We start from the raw sequence: 18,657 nt of genomic DNA on the forward strand, positions 1-18,657 counted from the left end.
GTCAAATCACAGCTGACTTGTGGCGACCCCGTAGGGTTTTTAAGGCAAAAGACGCCCAGAGGTGATTTGCTGTTGCCTCCCTCCGTGTGGGCAGAGAGAGAACTGTGACTGGCCCAAGGTCACCCAGCAGGCTCCATGTGGAGAAGTAGGGGATCGGACCCATTTCTCCAGATAAGAGGGCTCTGCCCCTTCCCTTTAGTAGCTATGGGTGGAGTGTCTAGATCAGTGGTTCCCAAACTTTTCGTGCCACCGACCCCTTGGTTCCACAAATTCAATCCCAGCGCCCCCTACCCTATCCAACAACACTGTTGAAGGGCCCCACCTCTAATGCCCCCCCTGCTGTCCCCTTGCCTCTTAGAGCCCCCTAGGTAATCCCACTGCCCCCCAGGGGGTGGTAGTGCCCACCTTGGGAACCACTGGTCTAGATATACGTTCTATCCACAGTTTCCTCCAGTGTCCTATTTAAGCAGGGAATTTAGGCTTTGGTTTTCTCCAGATTAAAGGGGGAAGGGAACAGGAGCTGAGATGAGTCATTTCTGGACATTGTGTGGATGCTCCCTTTTTACTATGGGGTCTTCCCACGGCTCATCTGGGTAGGGGGATATCCCACGTGGAAGCAGCCTTAAATCAAAAGGTGGGATATAAATGTTCTGAACACACCTGTATGGAAGTCTCTAGTTCCTTGTTTGGTTTTGACCAAGTCAAAGCAACCTCTGCCATTTATTGACACAGACGTCTTGGTCACAAGGCCGTTTCTAAAACGGGTAGGAAGCTCTAATGCAAATATCAACCTGGCTGCAAGAAACCAAAGTTAAAAAAACCTGAGGGTTCAGTTTCTTGTCATTTTATTGCACCTGGCTATAACTTAAGCAATTCTGACTGGATGTGGTCAAAAAGGAAATTTGAAATGTGCAGTCTACAGCATAGTAAAAACATCCCATTGTGAAACAAATGAGGCGATTAATGAAGATTTAACGTGTTCAAAGCCCTGAAGATGTTGGCTTAGCTTCATGATGTCCTTGAATGGATGCTTAATTCATAAGCATCCCCAGAATGATTTTTTCTTTAAAAATGCACATATTTGGATATTGCATATGCTTTTTTCCCTGTCTGATCAGTGGCCTGTGTCCACAAAATGGTTGTTAACCAAGGGAAGGGCTGGGCCTTTTCTCAGTCAGACTGGCATCCCCAGGTACAGGATTAGTGGGTTTGTGTTGCATCTGCCTGTATGAATATTCCACCTGTTTTAATTATGTGCGTTTCCCTAACTGGAAATAACTCAGTGCAAAAAGACCTGCTAAAGGTGGATAGGAGCCCCGTGGCGCAGAGTGGTAAGCTGCAGTACTGCAGTCCAAGCTCTGCTCATGACCCGAGTTCAATCCCTACGGAAGTCGGTTTCAGGTAGCCGGCTCAAGGTTGACTCAGCCTTCCATCCTTCCGAGGTAGGTAAAATGAGCATCCAGCTTGCTGGGGGTAAAGGGAAGATGACTGGGGAAGGCACTGGTAAACCACCCCGTAAACAAAGTCTGCCTAGTAAACGTTGGGATGTCATGTCACCCCATGGATCCGGAATGACCCGGTGCCTGCACAGGGGACCTTTACCTTTTTAAAGGTGGATAGTGGAGTGTCATGGCTTGGAATATGGCTGCTGTGTTGAAAAAATCATCTTGTACACGACAGGGATTTAATTAGTTGCTGGTGGCAGAAAGTGCCGTCAAGTCACAGCTGACTTATGGTGACCCCATAGGATTTTCAAGGCAAGAAGTGGTCAGAGGTGGAGGTTGTTTGCCATTGACTGCCTCTGCGTGGGCTGAGACAGTTCTGAGAGAACTGTGACTGGCCAAAGGTCACTCAGCAGGCTTCATGTGGAGGAGTGGGGAATTAACCCGGTTTTCAGATTAGGGTCCGCTGCTCTGAACCACTACACCACGCTGTAGTGAAACTGAAAATAGCTCCGTTTGCAAGGAGTTCAGTTTGTGTTGCTGTGTGGTTTGTATTCTGTTTTATTTAATCTGTTGCAAAAATAAAATAAAATATATGCAGTTCTGTTGAAGTCAGTATGGATATTCAGTATGGATATTGGACAACCTTCTTAATGCTGCTTGGTATGGATTGCAGTATAACAGATAGGATTGTAAACTTACTTGAAGCTGCCTTATACTGTGTGAGACCATCGGTCCGTCAAGGTCAGTATTGTTTACCCTGACAGGCAGTGACTTTCCAGGGTCTCAGATGCAGCTCTTATCCATCACCGGCCACCTGATCCTTTTCAAATGGAGATTCCAGGGATAGAACCTGGGACCTTCTGCATTCAAAGCAGATGCTCTACCACTGAGCCAAGGGCCCTTCCCAAGGGTCATGGTAGATTTACTCAGGCTGCATTTGCCTGCCCTCCCCTTCCATTTGCAGCCCTGTATTTGGGGTAGTGACGTGGAAGGGAGAAGAGAGCTCTTTTCCTTCCAGTGGCGATTCCTGACCATCTACCCCCAGGAAAGGTTGCAATGGCAGTCTTTTTCGTCTCTGTACTCCCCCCCCCCCATGCCAAGTCCCTCCTTTCTGGACATTCAGCCAGTTTCCTGCAGGCCAGCCAGAACGCCAGCTTCAGCTAGCACAACTATTGGCCATTGCCTCTGCTAGAAATGGTGACCCCAACAAAAGTGGGCGTATCTGTTTTTGTACTGGCTGCAGCTGCCTGGTATTGCTTGGGAAGGGGAGGAGCTGTTGCTGTGATTGGCCTGCAGCTTGGAGAATTGATGCTGCTGTGATGCATATGTGTGTGGACAGATGCAGGAAACACAGCTGCGCTAGTGACGCTTTCTGTTGTTTTCTCTCAATCTTTAAGCCTCAAAGACCTGCGAGCTATAAGCATCTGCTCTGCTTCCCAGTTGGTAGCTGTTGTGTCTGAGCAGATGACAAATTCTGTCCCTTAACTGAAGAACTGGATGGACAAAAGTATGAATTCCATAGCCATGGTATTCTAAGTCTCTAAGAGCCAGCTTGGTGTAGTGGTTAAGAGCGGTGGTTTGGCGCGGTGGAGTCTGATCTGGAGAACCGGGTTTGATTCCCCACTTCTCCGCATGAGCAGCGGAGGCTAATCTGGTGAATTGGATTTGTTGCCCCACTCCTACACATGAAGCCAGCTGGGTGACCTTGGACAAGTCACACTCTCTCAGCCTCACCCACCCCACAGGGTGTCTGTTGTGGGGAGGGGAAGGGAAGGTGATTGTAAGCCGGTTTGAGTCTTCCTTAAGTGGCAGAGAAAGTCGGCATATAAAAACCAACTCCTTGGTGGGGCGGTTGGCCACTGGAAAGTTGATTGGCTATGCAAAATTTTTAAAAATGCTGCTTATGTAGCAGCTGCCACCACAGCACAAGGATCTTCACGGTGTGACTGAAGGTAAGCCTCAGCAACCATTTTGTGGCTGGCTTCTCCCCCTGCCCACCTCACTGTGTCAGAATTCCCACAGGCTCAAAAAGGTTGGAGACCCCTGGCCCACGGGATATAATACTTGGTTTGTAACCTGGCACAGTGTTGCTACTGAACAAGTGTTAAATGGCATTAGTTGGAGGAGTAATGGACATCTTGGACACATAGGAAAACCGTGGAACGAAAACATACACGGTGTCAACTGTTGCTGGTGGTTTTGGTTTTGGTATAGGTTCATCATTATAAAATATTGCTGGTAAACTTGTTTGTGCTGTTATGTATTCCAGGAAGAGTTAAGTAGCTTCTTGCACGAAGCTTTCAGTCACCTTGAAATGTCTGCCGGATTCATTTAAAATTCTGAGCACTAAGAATGAAGTAGGATATCTATATTTGAGCAGCACTCTAAGCATAGAAATGTGTTAACCTAATTTATTCATCTGTGAATGTTTCATAATTCTTACAGAGTCCAATAACAAGCACACCTTTTTTTCTGAGATGAAACGCAGAAGGGCTTTGAGTTAGAAAGCCAGGCTGGCGTGCCTTCATTTCATGAATCTTGCCTCTCCTCTTTTCCAGTGGGCGAGTTTGTCAGCGACGTCCTCCTGGTTCCAGAGAAGTGCCGGTTCTTCCACAGGGAGCGGATGGATGTGTGCAAAAGTCACCAGTACTGGCACACTGTGGCAAAAGAGGTAACTAGCTGCGAGATGAGAAATGGGTATTGGGAGGAAGAAAGTGCCGTTTGAAACTGTAGGAGACCTTGGAATGCAATGTTCAAAAAGGTTTGGTTTTCTTCTAGGAGTAATTGTAGGGGTTCAGTCTAGAGCTAGTATTTTGAGTTCAGCTCAAGTTAATTGAGTTCTGCTATTCCTGAACTACCAAAACAAAGCAGCTGAGATCATAGGCTTAAATAACACACACACACACCAGCGTAAGATGGAGTTGCATTTTCATTCTCTTAACCAGTTTGGTGATTCTGGTTTGTTGCCAGTTCCCTGCAAGCTTTCTTGCTAGGTCAGAGTATCGGATACGTAGCTATGTGGTTGCTTCAAAATCAGGCTCCTTTCTTACTTGGACAAAGTAATCTGTAATTGAGGCTTAAAAACATCTAGATTTGGAACACTTGAGGTTGCCTCTTGAGCCAGACTTTTGAAAAGCAGAGCGATTAAATTTGAGATTTGTTTTTTGGATGGGGGTGGGAATCCTCTTACATGCTCCTGGGGTTGGTTTCTAAAAATGTTAATAAGCAGAAACATTCACAAATTCATGCTCTTCATGTAAAATGTATAATTACTATATGCAGCTCGAATTTGGACTTCTGCATTGTGCCGCTTTCCGTTTCAAGGTAAAATGTGCATTGCAAACATCGATATTAGACTTCATACTGCCCATGTAGTTCTCGGGGGGCAAGCTGCCCCTCACTAGCCAGTTATAATGAAACAATAAAGGTGAGCTGCCATCTACACTGTGGCATTCTTGGCTTTATGGAATATTTGACTGATCAGTTGACTGACTCACATACATGAACCCATGAAGCTGCCTTATATTGAATCAGATCCTTGGTCCATCAAAGTCAGTATTGTCTACTCAGACCGGCAGCAGCTCTCCAGGGTCTCAGGCAGGGGTCTTTCACATCACCTACTTGCCCAGTCCCTTTAACTGGAGATGCCGGGGGTTGAACCTGGGACCTTCTGCATGCCAAGCAGATGCTCTACCACTGAGCCACAATCCCTCCCCTAAGGTAAGAAGTGCTATATGATATGGCTGCCAGGTTTTGCCACACCTGAGTGCGGTACATCGGTCTTAGGTGCATTGGTCTTCATCTTTTGTAAGATGAATGGTGCTGTACTGTAAATACCTGATATCATATCTGGGTTGCTTGGATGTAAGGTGCTTCAGTGAAGCAAGGGGCGCTCTTCTAATATTTGCCAAAATGCTACTCCTAGGCTTGCTTAACCGAGGGGATGATCCTGCACAGCTACGGCATGCTGCTACCTTGTGGAGTAGACCAGTTCCATGGCACAGAGTATGTGTGTTGCCCGCAGTCCAAAATTGTGGATGAAGCACTTTCCAAAGAGGAGGAGGAAGATGAAGAAGAGGAAGAAAACTATGATAGTTATAAAAGGTAGCAGTTATAACCCTGTTTTCTGCTTTTTATCTGTAGTTTTTTCCCCACTGGTTGGGGTAGCAGAGCGGTCACGAGGATTATAAGTGAAGTAGGTGCCGTCTCAGAGGAGCAGAGAAACGTGATGTTATACGCACTGGTGACTAATTATGAATTGTGTATGTAGGAGATGCCTAGCTCAAGAAATGGGTTTTTATTTTTGTTCAGTCTTTTAAAGTTCTGAGTTTCTCTCCTCTTTTCTCCCTTTTGTCGGGAGCCATGGCGACTACTTGGAATCTACTACTGTTAGTTGCTGTTAACTGCATATGGGATGTAGATTTTTTTTTAAAGCCTCACTTTGGAGCTACTTGTATCAAATGCAACTGATAACAAGCATAGATGTAAAAGGGGAGCATCTGGTAGCTGAGGCTGGTTTGGATTATTTGCAATCTGGACGCTCATCCTCTCCTACCACTGCTTTTAAAACTGGCGTAAAGCAAATTGCTGCTCGTTCCCATCAAAGGCAGCCTGCAAAGGAGCATTAACTTCCCCCTTCTAATTGCGACCTTTTTAGCGAGTTCCCTACCGAGGCAGACGCAGAAGAATTCACAGCGGCGGCCGTGGAGGTGGACGAGGACGAAGAAGAGGAGCGAGAGGAAGATGAAGAGGAAGTGGTGGTAGACCGGGATTACTATTACGACGGCTATAAAGATTACAACGAGGAGCCTCCGACAGAGCCGGGCGTTGAAAAATCTCTCTCCGAGAAGGAAATAATGAACGACGTGAAAAGTAAGCAGCCGTGTGACAGCTTTCATTTTGGCCTCCGTCTGTTTCAGCGGTTGCCGATTGATCTTGGCCGTCTGTATGTTGAATGTTCCATTTCCAGTCCAGTAGGCTTCCCGTTTGGATGCTTTTAATTGCCAAATAGGTCAGCGGAGAACACTGTGTGCCGCTCTTTGCAGGTGATTCTCCCCCCCCCCCACTGGAGCTTGGGGCGTATGAATGCCAGCTGACCGACAGTTTCATTGGAAAACGTTCGTCTCTGGCACTCGGCGCAAGTGCCCTCTAGGAACCAGTGCTGAAACGCATCTGTGTGGTCTAATTTTAGAAAAAAATTCCAGAGACCGGGACAATGGTTCGTTTTTTTTATTATGGGTTACCAGAGAAACAAGTTTAACAGATAAGCATCATGAAAAGAGTGATGCACCGTTTCATCCCTTTTGGGGGACACGATCCTTTTAAGCTTCCTTTTTCTTGCGTTAAGAAGCTGTTCAGGTTTCCTCCTGAAGATGAGAAGCTGGATGCTTAAATAAAGCAGTGTCCCCAAAAGGTAAGCTGTCTCATCATTGAAAGGATCCTAATCTGTTTTACACAATTGATCAGACCTCTGCTAGGTCCCGAAAGCAGAGTAATTCAAAGCAACCAGTTCTGTTGCTTGGTATCTTAAACGTTTGTAGCGTTTTGACAGGCAACAGTCTGCCAGATTGCTCTGTACTGCATATGCAAGTGTTTGCAGAGAATGGAGTTCAGTTCAGTACAAACTGCAGAATAGTTAACAGCAGCTCTTGTATCTTGCCGGTAAAAAATTTTTTTTTTCCTAGTTGGCAAAGTGCCAGCATTATTTCAGCAAGTGAACTTATTGCATGAGGCTGGGGGCAGGGGAAAAAGTAGACATCTAGGGATCCAAATGTTATAATACAAGGGAGTATCAAGCCGATTATCTTATTGAAGGGATTACAGCTGGCTTTGGGTTTTGAAGAATACTTGCTTACTATTGACTTATTAGTCCTTTTATGTGCATGTTCTTAAAAAGCACTGCTGTTCTTGGGGTTTGACAGCAGTTCACCATTGTCTGCCTGTGGCTACTTTTGATTCAGTGGAACCAAGCCTGAAGAAAGCACACCCATTTCCATGGCTAATGGTGTTACAGTCCAAGTTATATACCACCTTAGAGTCCCCTGCGTAGTAGGGCCTAGATGTCTCTTTGGCATGGATGGGTTAATGGAATCCATGCAGTAGGATATTCCCACAGTAGTCGATGACTCACATGATCTAATAATTATTCCATATTGCCACCCCCAAACAAACCCTTTGCTTTAGCACAGAGGAAACCTGATCTTTCTCCCTGATAGCCCAGTTGCAAATTTACCACTTCAGTGGCAACTGGGCAGAAGCCCTCAGAAGACATGCAAAATAGTTGGGTTCCCCTGTGGTTGTTCCTTGATAGCAGGAGTAGGACAAATCCCAGGTACTATAACACCTGCCACAATATTGAACATCTCTCTGTGATAATGCTTTAAGTGCTTTAAAGGTTACACTGATTGCAAAGAAGCTGTCACTGAAACCCATTGGTGGGAGAGACAGGCTGTGTGTGTGAAATGGAAGCCCAGGTTGGAGGGATGGAAGCAACACCCACCACCAAAGCTCTCCCTTGCAGGGAGGCACCAAGAATCAAGTCAGTTGCCACACTGCAGGCAGGGCAAAAGATTGGTTATAATATGCAGAGTGGTTTTTGTAACGAGCTGAATGGAAGTTTAGAGACTGCTGCTCGGAACCTCTTCATTCTTGTGAATGTCATAAGGACTAGATACGCTTCTGCATTAAAACCTACCCTCCACCTGGAAAACACAGGGTTCAGGTTCAGTGATAACTAGGGCTGTGCAAAAAAAAAAAAAAAAAAAAAAAATCAGTAAATTTTGGGTTCAGGTTTATTGGGCCTGATTTTTTTTGGGGAAGCCTGAAATAAGCCAAATACCCATACTGGTAAATATGGGCGTTCAGCTTATTTTCCGGTTTCCCGAAAAAATTTGGCCCTGGGGGGGCCATTTTTTGAGGTAGAGCCCCCAAATCCACAGCGTAGCTTGAAGGGACTGTCCTTGCACAAACCCCAAAGTTTGGGTCAGGGGGTCTGATTTTATGGTTGCTCCTCCTCTTCCATAGGCAAGCATTGAGAAGTTTGCAATGGTTGTCTTTGGAGGAGGGGGGGCAGCCCCTTTTGGACCCCATAAAATTGGACCCCCTGACCCAATCTTCACCAAACTACAGGGGTCGTGTAAGGAGAGTCCCTTCAAGCTATGCTGTGAATTTGGGGGCTCTACCTCGAAAAATGACACCCCCCAGGACCCTATTCGGCTTCAGCTTTCTCCCCAGCTTTGTGCATTCTGTAAACCTGAACAGGAAATATACTGAAATGGCTAATTTCGGGTTTATTTTCGGTTTGGGTTTATAGATACGCACACACCTAGTGTTAACACCACTCCTGTTACTGGGGTTATGCTCGGCCTCAGAAAATAGCACCCCCCACTCCCAGCCGTGGCATGGCAATAGGGAAAGTAATCGATGACTGTTGTGGAGTGCCCTGGGCAAACTGCTCAGACTGACCCAGAGCCCTCGTCGCTGTTGAAAAAGCTTAGCAGAGCTGTGCTCCTCGCCACCGGCTGATGCTTTAACCATCTCCCACACAGCTGTCTGCTCCCAGGAGGCGATGACAGGTCCCTGCCGGGCTGTGATGCCCCGTTGGTACTTCGACATATACAAGAGAAAGTGCGTTCGCTTTATATATGGAGGCTGCGGAGGCAACAGGAACAATTTTGAGTCAGAGGAGTATTGTATGGCGGTGTGTAAAAAGATGAGTAAGTCCCGCCTCCCGCTGTGGCCCCCTCTTGCAGCGAGCTGTTGTCCTGTCTGTCTTATCCTTGGCTGGTTCAAGGGAAGATCTGTGTGTGGCCTCATCCTACGGACCCCTGGTGTCTGCCCAAGTCCTGTCTGTCCTACAAAAGTCCCCTCTTGTCTCTGTGCGGCTTCAGATTTTGGCCTCGACTTAACGCTTCTGCAGCCAGGGGAGACTTGCTTTCCTGCATGCATTTGTCTGCCTCTAAAAAATGTAACATCTCACCCGTAAGTGTAATTAAGGCTCAGTTAATCCTCTGCTAGATCTTGTAGTAGGGATTGAGCTTTTTTTGCTATCAAACGGCTGTCTTCATTCACCTCATTCGGGCCCTGTTTTCTTTCCGCATTGCCAAGGTGAAAGAATCATGCATCCCCCTTTAAACCATATTCTCCAGATGGTTGCCACTGATAGGAGAATCTTCCTTGTGCCCTTTTCAAATGCAAAATGTCTTGCTTTGTTTTCTGTAGCGTCAGAATACGGCCCACAACTTGATTACTGTATTTGATAGCTGGAGGCTTTTGCCGCCCTTTTTGCTAGCTATTACAATAGATCCATCCAAAACATTTCTTTTTAACTTACTGCTGAATTCCAGCACTTCCATTTTGGCTGCTTGCAGAGGTCTTTTGAAAGGCTTTTTTGTACTTCCCAGGGCTTGGCAGTCTGTCTATACAAGCAGTAATCCTGTTTACAAAAATGGGCTCCATGCAAATGCTTTTGATTGAGTTGATCCTGATTGAAGTGGTGGAATAAAAGATGCGGATGTCAGGAGCTTTCTGAACAAAAGTTCATCCCATCCCAAAAGGATTTGAGGGTGGAAATTGGGGCATCTCTATTAAAAGCTGGTTCAGAAACATAGAGCAGTATGCCGCACGTCTAATTTGGGCTCCCGTTGACAGAGAGATGGAGCTTTTTGTAATGGCAGCATCCACAGTCACTGTCTCTGAAGTCAGTTCCCTGTTGGGGTAAAAGGACTGAGAGTCAAGTGTCAGTTCCAAGACGCCTTTCCAAGGGTTCAATCAGTGTACAAAATGCATCTTGCGCAATCGTCTGGACAAAGTACAGGAGGCCGATCAGGTTCGATTTGAAATTACTCTTAGTCAGCTTCGAAAATTATTAATCAGGGCCAATTTGGATTTATGGCTAACCCCTTGTTGTTCCTGCAAACGCTAATCCCATGTTTTCCTCGTGTTTACATTTAGTGACCGTCCTTTAAAATATCTGTCTCACCTTTCTACAAAATGTACACAAGGCAGCTAGTAAAGCAATTCAGCCATAAAGTATAAGCAACCCACACACATTCAGACGTTGCACACACAAATCAAACACTGCAAATACAATAACACTTTTTTTAAAAAAGCTTTTATCTTTCTCCCTCTGCCAAAGCTTCAGCAAGTAAACTTGTCACTACGTCCCGCTTGAAAAGTGCAAAGAAAGGCTATCAAAACAGTTATAGGGAGGGAATTCCAAAGTTTGGATGCCGCAACTGTCCTTGGTTGCCACCTGTTACTTAAGGTTATCAGTTTCAGGCGGGTAGCCATGTTGGACTTCAGTAGAAGACCTAGATTCAAGTCCAGTTAGCACCCTGGAGATCAACAAGGTTCTTGGGGTATGATCTTTCAAGAGTCGAAGCTGCCAAGGTGCTACTGGACTCGAATCTAGTTCTTGGAATGTTAGCAGTACCTGAGCTAAGCCTCTAACCTCTCGGTACATGATAAGAAACCTTCAGATAGCTTTAGTTTCAGGCCATTTAGCTTAGCGGTTGACACTTCCTTTTCTGTGCTTCAGCATAGTTCAAGATACGTGACAGCCAGCATGGCGGGGTGGTCCAGAGTGGCGGAGTCTAATCTGGAGAACCGGGTTCAAGTCCCCGCTCCTCCACATGAAGCCTGCTGGGTGGCCTTGGGCTAGTCACAGTTCTCTCCAAACTCTCTCAGCCCCATCTACCTCACAAGGGGCCTGTTGTGGAGGGGTGGGGAGAGAAGGCGATTGTAAGCCGTTTTGAGACTCCTTACGGTACAGAAAGGTGGGGTATAAAAACCAACTCTTCTTTGCACCATGTCCTGCCACATACTAGCAAAGAGGACACTAAAGATGGCTTCTCATGAACACATGAAGCTGCCTTATACTGAATCAGACCATCGCGGTCCATCAAAGTCAGTATTGTCTACTCAGACCGGCAGCGGTTCTCCAGGGTCTCAGGCAGGGGTCTTTCACATCAGCTACTTGCCTAGTCCCTTTAGCTGGAGATGCCGGGGATTGAACCTGGGACCTTCTGCATGGCAAGCAGATGCTCTACCACTGAGCCACAGCCCCTCCCTCTCTTTTTGCTAGTCTGACTCCTAAATATGGACTCTGCAAGTAAAAGTCGTGATCATTTGATAGAGGTGCAGCCTCATCTCCTTTCGCTTTAAAAATGTTTGAAGGACACGTTCCCCCCCCCCCCCCGCTAGCTGTCCAGTTGTGACTATGCAAATAGATTTCCTTGCTGTGCCTCTTTGTTGTATTGTACAACTATGTTATTGTCATATCACTTGATAAGGTTTCTGGGGTAGATGGGGACTTGACGGGTGTGACTTTTCCTAGGGGATTTAACTGTCAAACTACTCTAGCAATTTCATTGATATCTGGGGGGAACACTGAGCAGCTAATCTACTCGTCCATGGATCCCAGCAGAAACTTGTGGGAGGAGAGGCAATCGCCTTATCCATAGTTCAAGTTCAAACAATCAGGATCCGTAGTGATTGAGATCAGAAGATTCTGAAGACATCCTCAGATATCTTGAAACATTATGTCTAATTAAGGTGCTACAGAAAATTGGTAGTTGATAGAAATCAAAATTGAGTTGGAAATGCTAAACACACACATGCAAAGCTGCCTTATACTGAATCAGACCCTTGGTCCATCAAGGTCAGTATTTTCTACTCAGACTGGCAGTGGCTCTCCAGGGTCACAGGCAGAGGTCTTTCCCATCACCTGTCACCTGGTCCTTTTAAACTGGAGATGCCGGGGATTGCACCTGGGACCTTCTGCATGCAAAGCAGAGGCTCTTCCACTGAGCCACACCCCCTCCCCTAAAAGCTGTTCCTGTGAGTAGATCAGCGGGCACAATGTTTTCCCTTTCCCGGCACCGTTATTCACAGCAGCAGCTACCGAATCCAGGGCCCTTGATACTTCCCATCCTGTCTTCTTCCAGTTCCTCCTACTCCTGTGCCTACTGACGATGTGGACGTCTACTTCGAAAACCCTGCAGATGACAATGAGCATGCCCGTTTCCTGAAAGCAAAGGAACAGCTAGAGGTTCGGCATCACAACCGCATGGACCAGGTATGTCTTGCTTAAATTGTAGTGCCATAGTGTTGTTGTTCTGCACATTCAACATGGTGGCCTTATTGGTTGGCTATCTGCTTTGTATGCTGGTTTTCCAATTTGGCCCTAGTATCTGTTTGTTTATTGAAGCTTGAGCTTGTCCTCTAGGGGGTGTTTAAACTTGCATGACTCGGAGCTTCCAGTAACCTGTGATCCTGATTTAGAAACTTCTCTCTGATGCAGGGTGTTTGGCTTCAGCGTTCCTTGAAAACCTCAGACCCCTTCTTGTGCTGTATCCAGATGGCCATCTGTCAGCAATGCTGATTCTGTGGCCTTAGGCAATCATGAGAGGGAGGGCATCTTGGCCATCTTCTGGTCATGGAGTAGGGGTCACTGGGGGTGTTGGTGGGGGAGGTACTTGTGAATCTCCTGCATTGTACAGGGGGTTGGACTAGATGACCCTGGTGATCCCTTCCAGCTCTGTGATTCTATGAATCTTATGTCTCCATATGGTGAAGAAACTCAGAAGTAACCTGGACTATATTTGTGACTCTCTTGCTTTTATATAGGTTAAGAAGGAATGGGAAGAAGCAGAAAACCAAGCTAAGAATCTCCCAAAGGCAGAGAGGCAGACTCTCACTCAGGTAAACCAATACACCTAGAGGGATAAGGAGGGATTCTCTAGTCTGAGAGTATCTGGTTGCTTTGATCTTTCCAGACATGGAGTCTTTGCTATATAATCTGGTCGAAGCCAAAGTGTAGAATAATGTTCCAAAACTAATCCTCTTCTCCGACTAGCTGCTAGAGGTGGCCTATTTCTTGGTTGTGGGATTTTTCCCCCTGTTGTGGCTGCTTAGTATCATCTTTTATGCTGAGCAGCGGGGAGAGATGAAACCTACCACTAAGGTGTGTTGGTTGGCTCACCGAAAGATAACTGTAGACATCCACACTTTGTCTGGTTTAGCTGAAACAAGGGACTGTTCATAGTCGTCTTTAGTGTGATGTGGTTAACGTGAAGATACAAAGCTCTTATCTGTGCAAAGCTAGTAGAAAGCTATGAGGTTGCGAATGAAATTGCCCTCCTGATGGAGTACTGAACTCTCATCTTAAGAATGAAATCTGCAGTGGACTTTCAATAGGGACTTCTTAGCCGTTGATTTATGCCATCTGAAGATGGGAGATCAGAATGGTCTGCAAATAAACGGCCCCCGATTGATTTTTCTGACTTTTAGATTGGCGTGTCCATCTTGATTTGCAGTAGCCTAGGCAAGCTTCCTTCCTGTTCATGCTAGAGAATCAGACAATGTCCATTTAAATTATTTATAAATGCAAACATTATGTACAAGGTAACGACAAAAAAAATCTAACTTAAACCATAACTGTGTAGAAGAATTGAAAGTTGACAATGTTAGAATTGATCTGGGTGTTTTGCAGTAAGGGATTGCAATGCTTAGCACACTTACCTGGGAGTAAGCCCTATTAAATATAGTGGGACCTGCTTCTGAGTGCATTGGATTTCACTACAAGGTCTGTTACTTGTCTTTAAACATGTTTCTGCTTGTGCGTAGTGGGTGAGAGGATTCATGCCTTTCTCAGCCTCTGCGACTCTTTATCAGTTTGTCAAAGGTACATCGACTGACCTAGGGCAGGACCTCAACCTGTTTGCACTCTCTATAATAGGTCAATATGGTTCCCATTATTATTATTAGCATTAAACAAGCTTGTGCATATCTCTGTAAGCCACAAATGCTAAATTATCCAATGCTGCCGGTACACCTGCTTCCCTGGCTACAAGGCCAGCGTGGTGTAGTGGTTAAGAGTGGTGGTTTGGAGTGGTGAAGTCTGATCTGGACTTTGATTCCCCACTCCTCCACATGAGCTGCGGAGGCTAATCTGGTGAACTGGATTTGTTTCCCCACTCCTAGACACGAAGCCAGCTGGGTGACCTTGGGCAAGTCACAGTTCTGTTAGAGCTCTCTCAGCCCCACCTACCTCACAAGGTGCCTGTTGTGGGGAGGGGAAGGGAAAATGATTGTAAGCCGGTTTCAGTCTCCCTTAAGGGGTAGAGAAAGTCGGCATATAAAAACCAACTCTTCTTCTTCTGCATTTCCCTGCTATACTTTTGGACCAAGTTGCAGAGTAAGACTAGATAGGTTTGGATTCTGAGGTTTTGCAGCTCCTGGCTGACCAAGGCATCGCTAATCAGGTTGGCGCTAATTAATCTCCTTGCAGCCTGTTAACATTGCAACGTATCTTCTTGCTCCTGCAGCGATTCCAGGCCATGGTTAAATCGCTCGAGAAAGAAGCTGCCAGCGAGAAGCAGCAGCTGGTGGAGACTCACTTAGCCCGCGTAGAAGCCATGCTGGATGAACGCCGCCGGATCGCTCTGGAAAACTACCTAGTTGCTCTGCAGACTGACCCCCCACGGGTTCGTCCCCTGAATCATTTCAAATGCACGAATGGCGTAAAGAGGGTGGGCGTATCTGAAGGGCGAGTGTTACTGACCGGTGGCAGGCATGGGCTAAGAGATTGCAAAAGCAGACATTTTATGTATGGGTTTTTACCCTGCCTGCCTCCCACAAAGCAGGACCCAAGGTGTTTTAAAGGTAAAGGTAGTCCTTTGTGCAAGCACCGGGTCATTACTGACCCATGGGGTGATGTCACATCCCAACGTTTCCAAGGCAGACTTTGTTTCCGGGGTGGTTTGCCAGTGCCTTCCCCAGTCATCTTCCCTTTACCCCCAGCAAGCTGGGTACTCCTTTCACCAACCTCGGAAGGATGGAAGGCTGAGTCAATCTTGAGCCGGCTACCTGAAACCGACTTCTGTCGGGATCGAACTCAGGTCGTGAGCAGAGCTTTTGACTGCAGTACTGCAGCTGACCACTCTGCACACACACACAAAAGTCACATTAAACGTTTTTCCTTCTTTCAAGCTCTCTTGACCAAAAGGTCTTGAGCAGTATAAGGGGAGCCTTTATTTCTTTAAGGAAAACTTGGTAGATAGATACTTGGCCACCACCAGTGTTGTTCTTTGATCTCTATCTGCCAGCAAAAAGGGGACCGATTTATCTTTTGTTACTGTGGCAGGTAATTTGATTAAGATAAGGGTAATCCATTTATTGCGATAGGAATTATATTGGGGGCATTCCAACATCATATGGGATAACGAATCCACTCTCTTCAGATCACATGGTCAATGCCTGTCTGTATAAGGTAAATTGCCGTATCTTCCATTTAACACCGCTGAAGTCATATTAAACAAAACCGAAAGTCTCATGTAACATGGGTCAGTTGAGTCTCAGTCCAGAGAGAAGTTGTTTGGGAGGCTCAGGCGTGCAGGAGGTTGGGGCTGAGCAGCTGGTCTGTCTCTCTCTCCCCTGCCTTGCAGCTCTTTCTCCCCTCTGGCGGCAGCAGGCTTCCCGGAGGCTTCCTCACCATGCTTCGGACACAGAAGAGGTTAGGGCTGAACAGCTGGGGTCTCTCAGCCCTGTATGGGGAGAGCCCCATCCAGGGCTGAGAGACCCCAGCTGTTCAGCCCTGCCCTCCTCTGTGCCCGAAGCAAGATGAGAACCCCCCTTCCCCTCTGGCAACAGCAGTCTTCTGGGGGCCACAGTTCTTACAGGCGCTGTTCCATTTAGGTGCAGCGTTTTAATCCTAGCATTGGGTACTATGCCACTTGTTTGGAAAAAACAGATTAAATTTGTTTCCATGTATTCCTAACTGGCCTAGCTCCAGTTTTCTGCCCTGTGGGATTCAGCAGCTCGTTTACCTTGCACTCCCTGTGAAACCACATGAAGCTGCCTTATACTGAACCAGACCCTTGGTCCATTAAAGTCAGTATTGTCTATTCAGACTGGCAGCAGCTCTCCAGGGTCTCAGGCAGAGGTCTTTCACATCACCTTACTTGCCTAGTCCCTTGAACTGGAGATGCCGGGGATTGAACCTGGGACCTTCTGCATGCCAAGCAGATGCTCTACCACTGAGCTACGGCCCTTCCCCAACCAGATTTGAGGGGTTAGAATAAGAGTTATTTTTTCCCAGTAGGGTAAAGCGGGTTGGGCTCTGGGACCCACGTGCCCCCTTTGAAACAGTCGGGCCGGCTTCCCTCCTCTGCCCGGCTCACCGGTTTGGTTTAACTTTCCGCAGCCCCATCGGATCCTCCAAGCCCTGAAGCGCTACGTCCGTGCCGAGAACAAAGACTGCCTGCACACAATTCGCCATTACCAGCACGTTTTGCAAGTTGACCCAGAAAAGGCTGCGCAGATGAAATCGCAGGTAGGGAAAGATGCCTAAGAAGCACTTTTATCGAGTATTCAGAAGGACCCGTTCCTAGGTAAGCCTTCCAAACTGAAGAGGGCCCGTTGAAACACTTCACTTGTCAGCTTGGCAGAATATCGTGTATTGAAGAGGAGCCATGCCTTTCTCTTTCACTGCTGCCTTTTGTCACGGCAAAGGACCGTCTGTTCAAATCTGGCGTTGCTTCTGTCTTGATGGTGTAAAGACATGTTTGGTGTTTAGGGTATTGGAGGCTCAACAAAAACGGTGATTGTTCCTATTAGCCTGAGTGAAGCCAGAGGCTTGCTTTTGGATTGCAGCTGCAATTCCGGTCAGGTGCAATGGCATTTCCTTGAATGGTCTTCATACATCCCTACTGTACGCCTTATTTTTGTGAAGCTTATACTTTGCCTGTGTTCTGTCCTGCCAGTATGTTGCCTTTCAGCAGTCTCTTGCCTTTGCCGAGTGACTAAAAGCAACAACAAGGATACAGCTGAATGTGACTTGCCACAACTCACCCCACTGTCTTCCTTAGCTTCGGTGTGGCTTGAGCACTTACCTGAGAAGGTAGTGCCTAGGAGCAAATATTTGTGCCTTTGAACCTGGGCGTGTTTTTTCAATGGAGGGATTTGCTCGACTCCCAGCCCTCCTGCTAATGGACCTTTTTATGCGACTTTCCAATGCCTTTTTTGAGGCTTGTTTTTCTTACCAGATTTGTCGTATCCATGACTGTGAAGAGGTGGGGGTGGTGGGTGGGAGGGAAGGAATAATGGGGTACATAGAAAGGCCTTTCCAAGGTCACCAGCCAAACTGCGACTAGGAGCTGTTTTGCTAGACAGTCCGGCATCCGTTCCTCTCTCTTCTGCCAAGAGAGACTCTTGCAAAGAAAAGCACTGTCAAAGGTAATAAGTAGCTATTTTGTGTTGAGTTCAGTAATTTGCATTGTCTGCTTTTAGAAGCAGGACTGGAGCATGAACTCAATTTTGCAGAGCCGTGCTGAAAACGCTTCCTTTGTAGTTTAGATTAGCTCTGTGTGCTGTGATCTCTGCCTTGCTTCACGGTATCTCCTTCGGTGAATTTTAACTCTGGCAAGTTTATTCTGAATTCCTTCAGTCTCTTGAGCAGCAAATGGTTCCCTATTCCTTGACTCTCGGAATGCACATAGTATTTCTTGGCTTCAGCCCAGGGGTCTTACTCTATCATTTAAGGGTACCCGGTACTGTCTTCTTGCATCCAACTCGGCACCATTTATAACACACACTCCCTTTTGGATCCCTCTTCCAAAGACTGGAGTGAGTGTGCAAACTGGACACTCAACCCAAAATCTTTGAGATCCCTTAATTCCTTCCACAGGCTGCAGCGTCAACCCATCGGCATGCAAGGAACGTGGGCGATAAGTTCAATTCTGTTCGCTTTGCTTTTTGAATGCACTTCAGGCTCTCAAATCGATCCGCTTGATTGACAGGCTGCGACACAGAAAATTAAATTGCTTTCATCCTTTCCTTTTAAAAGTCAGATCACTTCAGTCTGTAAAACTAGGTCTGTTCAGTTCATCAGTGTTCTCCCAATTTGGAGATCCATATTAGCATTCCTTGTCTATTAGGTCTATAAAAATCCCTCAATGTGCAGCACCCTCTGCAGGGCAGCTGCATCGCTGCCATAAAGTTTTAGGAAATGACTCGTGGCCGTGCTCCAAAACAGGAAACCGCACCCGGCTTTTAAGCCCAGGCAAGTTCTCTTTGAACAAGCCTGCTTTATTCTCCAGATACGATTGAATATATTTTTTTTATCCCAGCTTTCTTTGCAGCAGGGATCCAAAGCGGTGGAATCTGATCTGGAGAACCGGGTTTGATTCCCCACTCCTCAACATGAGCGGCG

General features: G+C 46.6%; 1 protein-coding gene and 1 non-coding gene across 8 annotated transcripts in view; one reads left to right on the forward strand and one right to left on the reverse strand.

The window, feature by feature from the left end:
* APLP2 (amyloid beta precursor like protein 2) overlaps window positions 1–18,657 on the forward strand; it is a 69,799-nt gene that overhangs the window by 40,190 nt on the left and 10,952 nt on the right. For 4 of the 7 annotated variants that reach the window (XM_056860002.1, XM_056860004.1, XM_056860003.1 and 1 more), the window contains exons 4-10: window positions 4,004–4,116; window positions 5,371–5,549; window positions 6,103–6,317; window positions 12,392–12,522; window positions 13,074–13,148; window positions 14,774–14,932; window positions 16,651–16,779. In XM_056860002.1, the coding sequence (XP_056715980.1) occupies window positions 4,004–4,116; window positions 5,371–5,549; window positions 6,103–6,317; window positions 12,392–12,522; window positions 13,074–13,148; window positions 14,774–14,932; window positions 16,651–16,779 (1,001 nt within the window). Of the gene's footprint in view, window positions 1–4,003; window positions 4,117–5,370; window positions 5,550–6,102; window positions 6,318–8,992; window positions 9,161–12,391; window positions 12,523–13,073; window positions 13,149–14,773; window positions 14,933–16,650; window positions 16,780–18,657 lie in introns of all 7 variants that reach the window. The other 3 variants (XM_056860000.1, XM_056860001.1, XM_056860006.1) reach the window with 1 other exon arrangement.
* Window positions 11,440–11,511, reverse strand: TRNAG-GCC (transfer RNA glycine (anticodon GCC)). Its single transcript has one exon. It is a non-coding gene; the product is annotated as a tRNA-Gly (tRNA).

Source organism: Euleptes europaea, chromosome 14 (assembly GCF_029931775.1).
Source record: "Euleptes europaea isolate rEulEur1 chromosome 14, rEulEur1.hap1, whole genome shotgun sequence".
In the NCBI taxonomy this organism is placed as follows: domain Eukaryota; kingdom Metazoa; phylum Chordata; class Lepidosauria; order Squamata; family Sphaerodactylidae; genus Euleptes; species Euleptes europaea.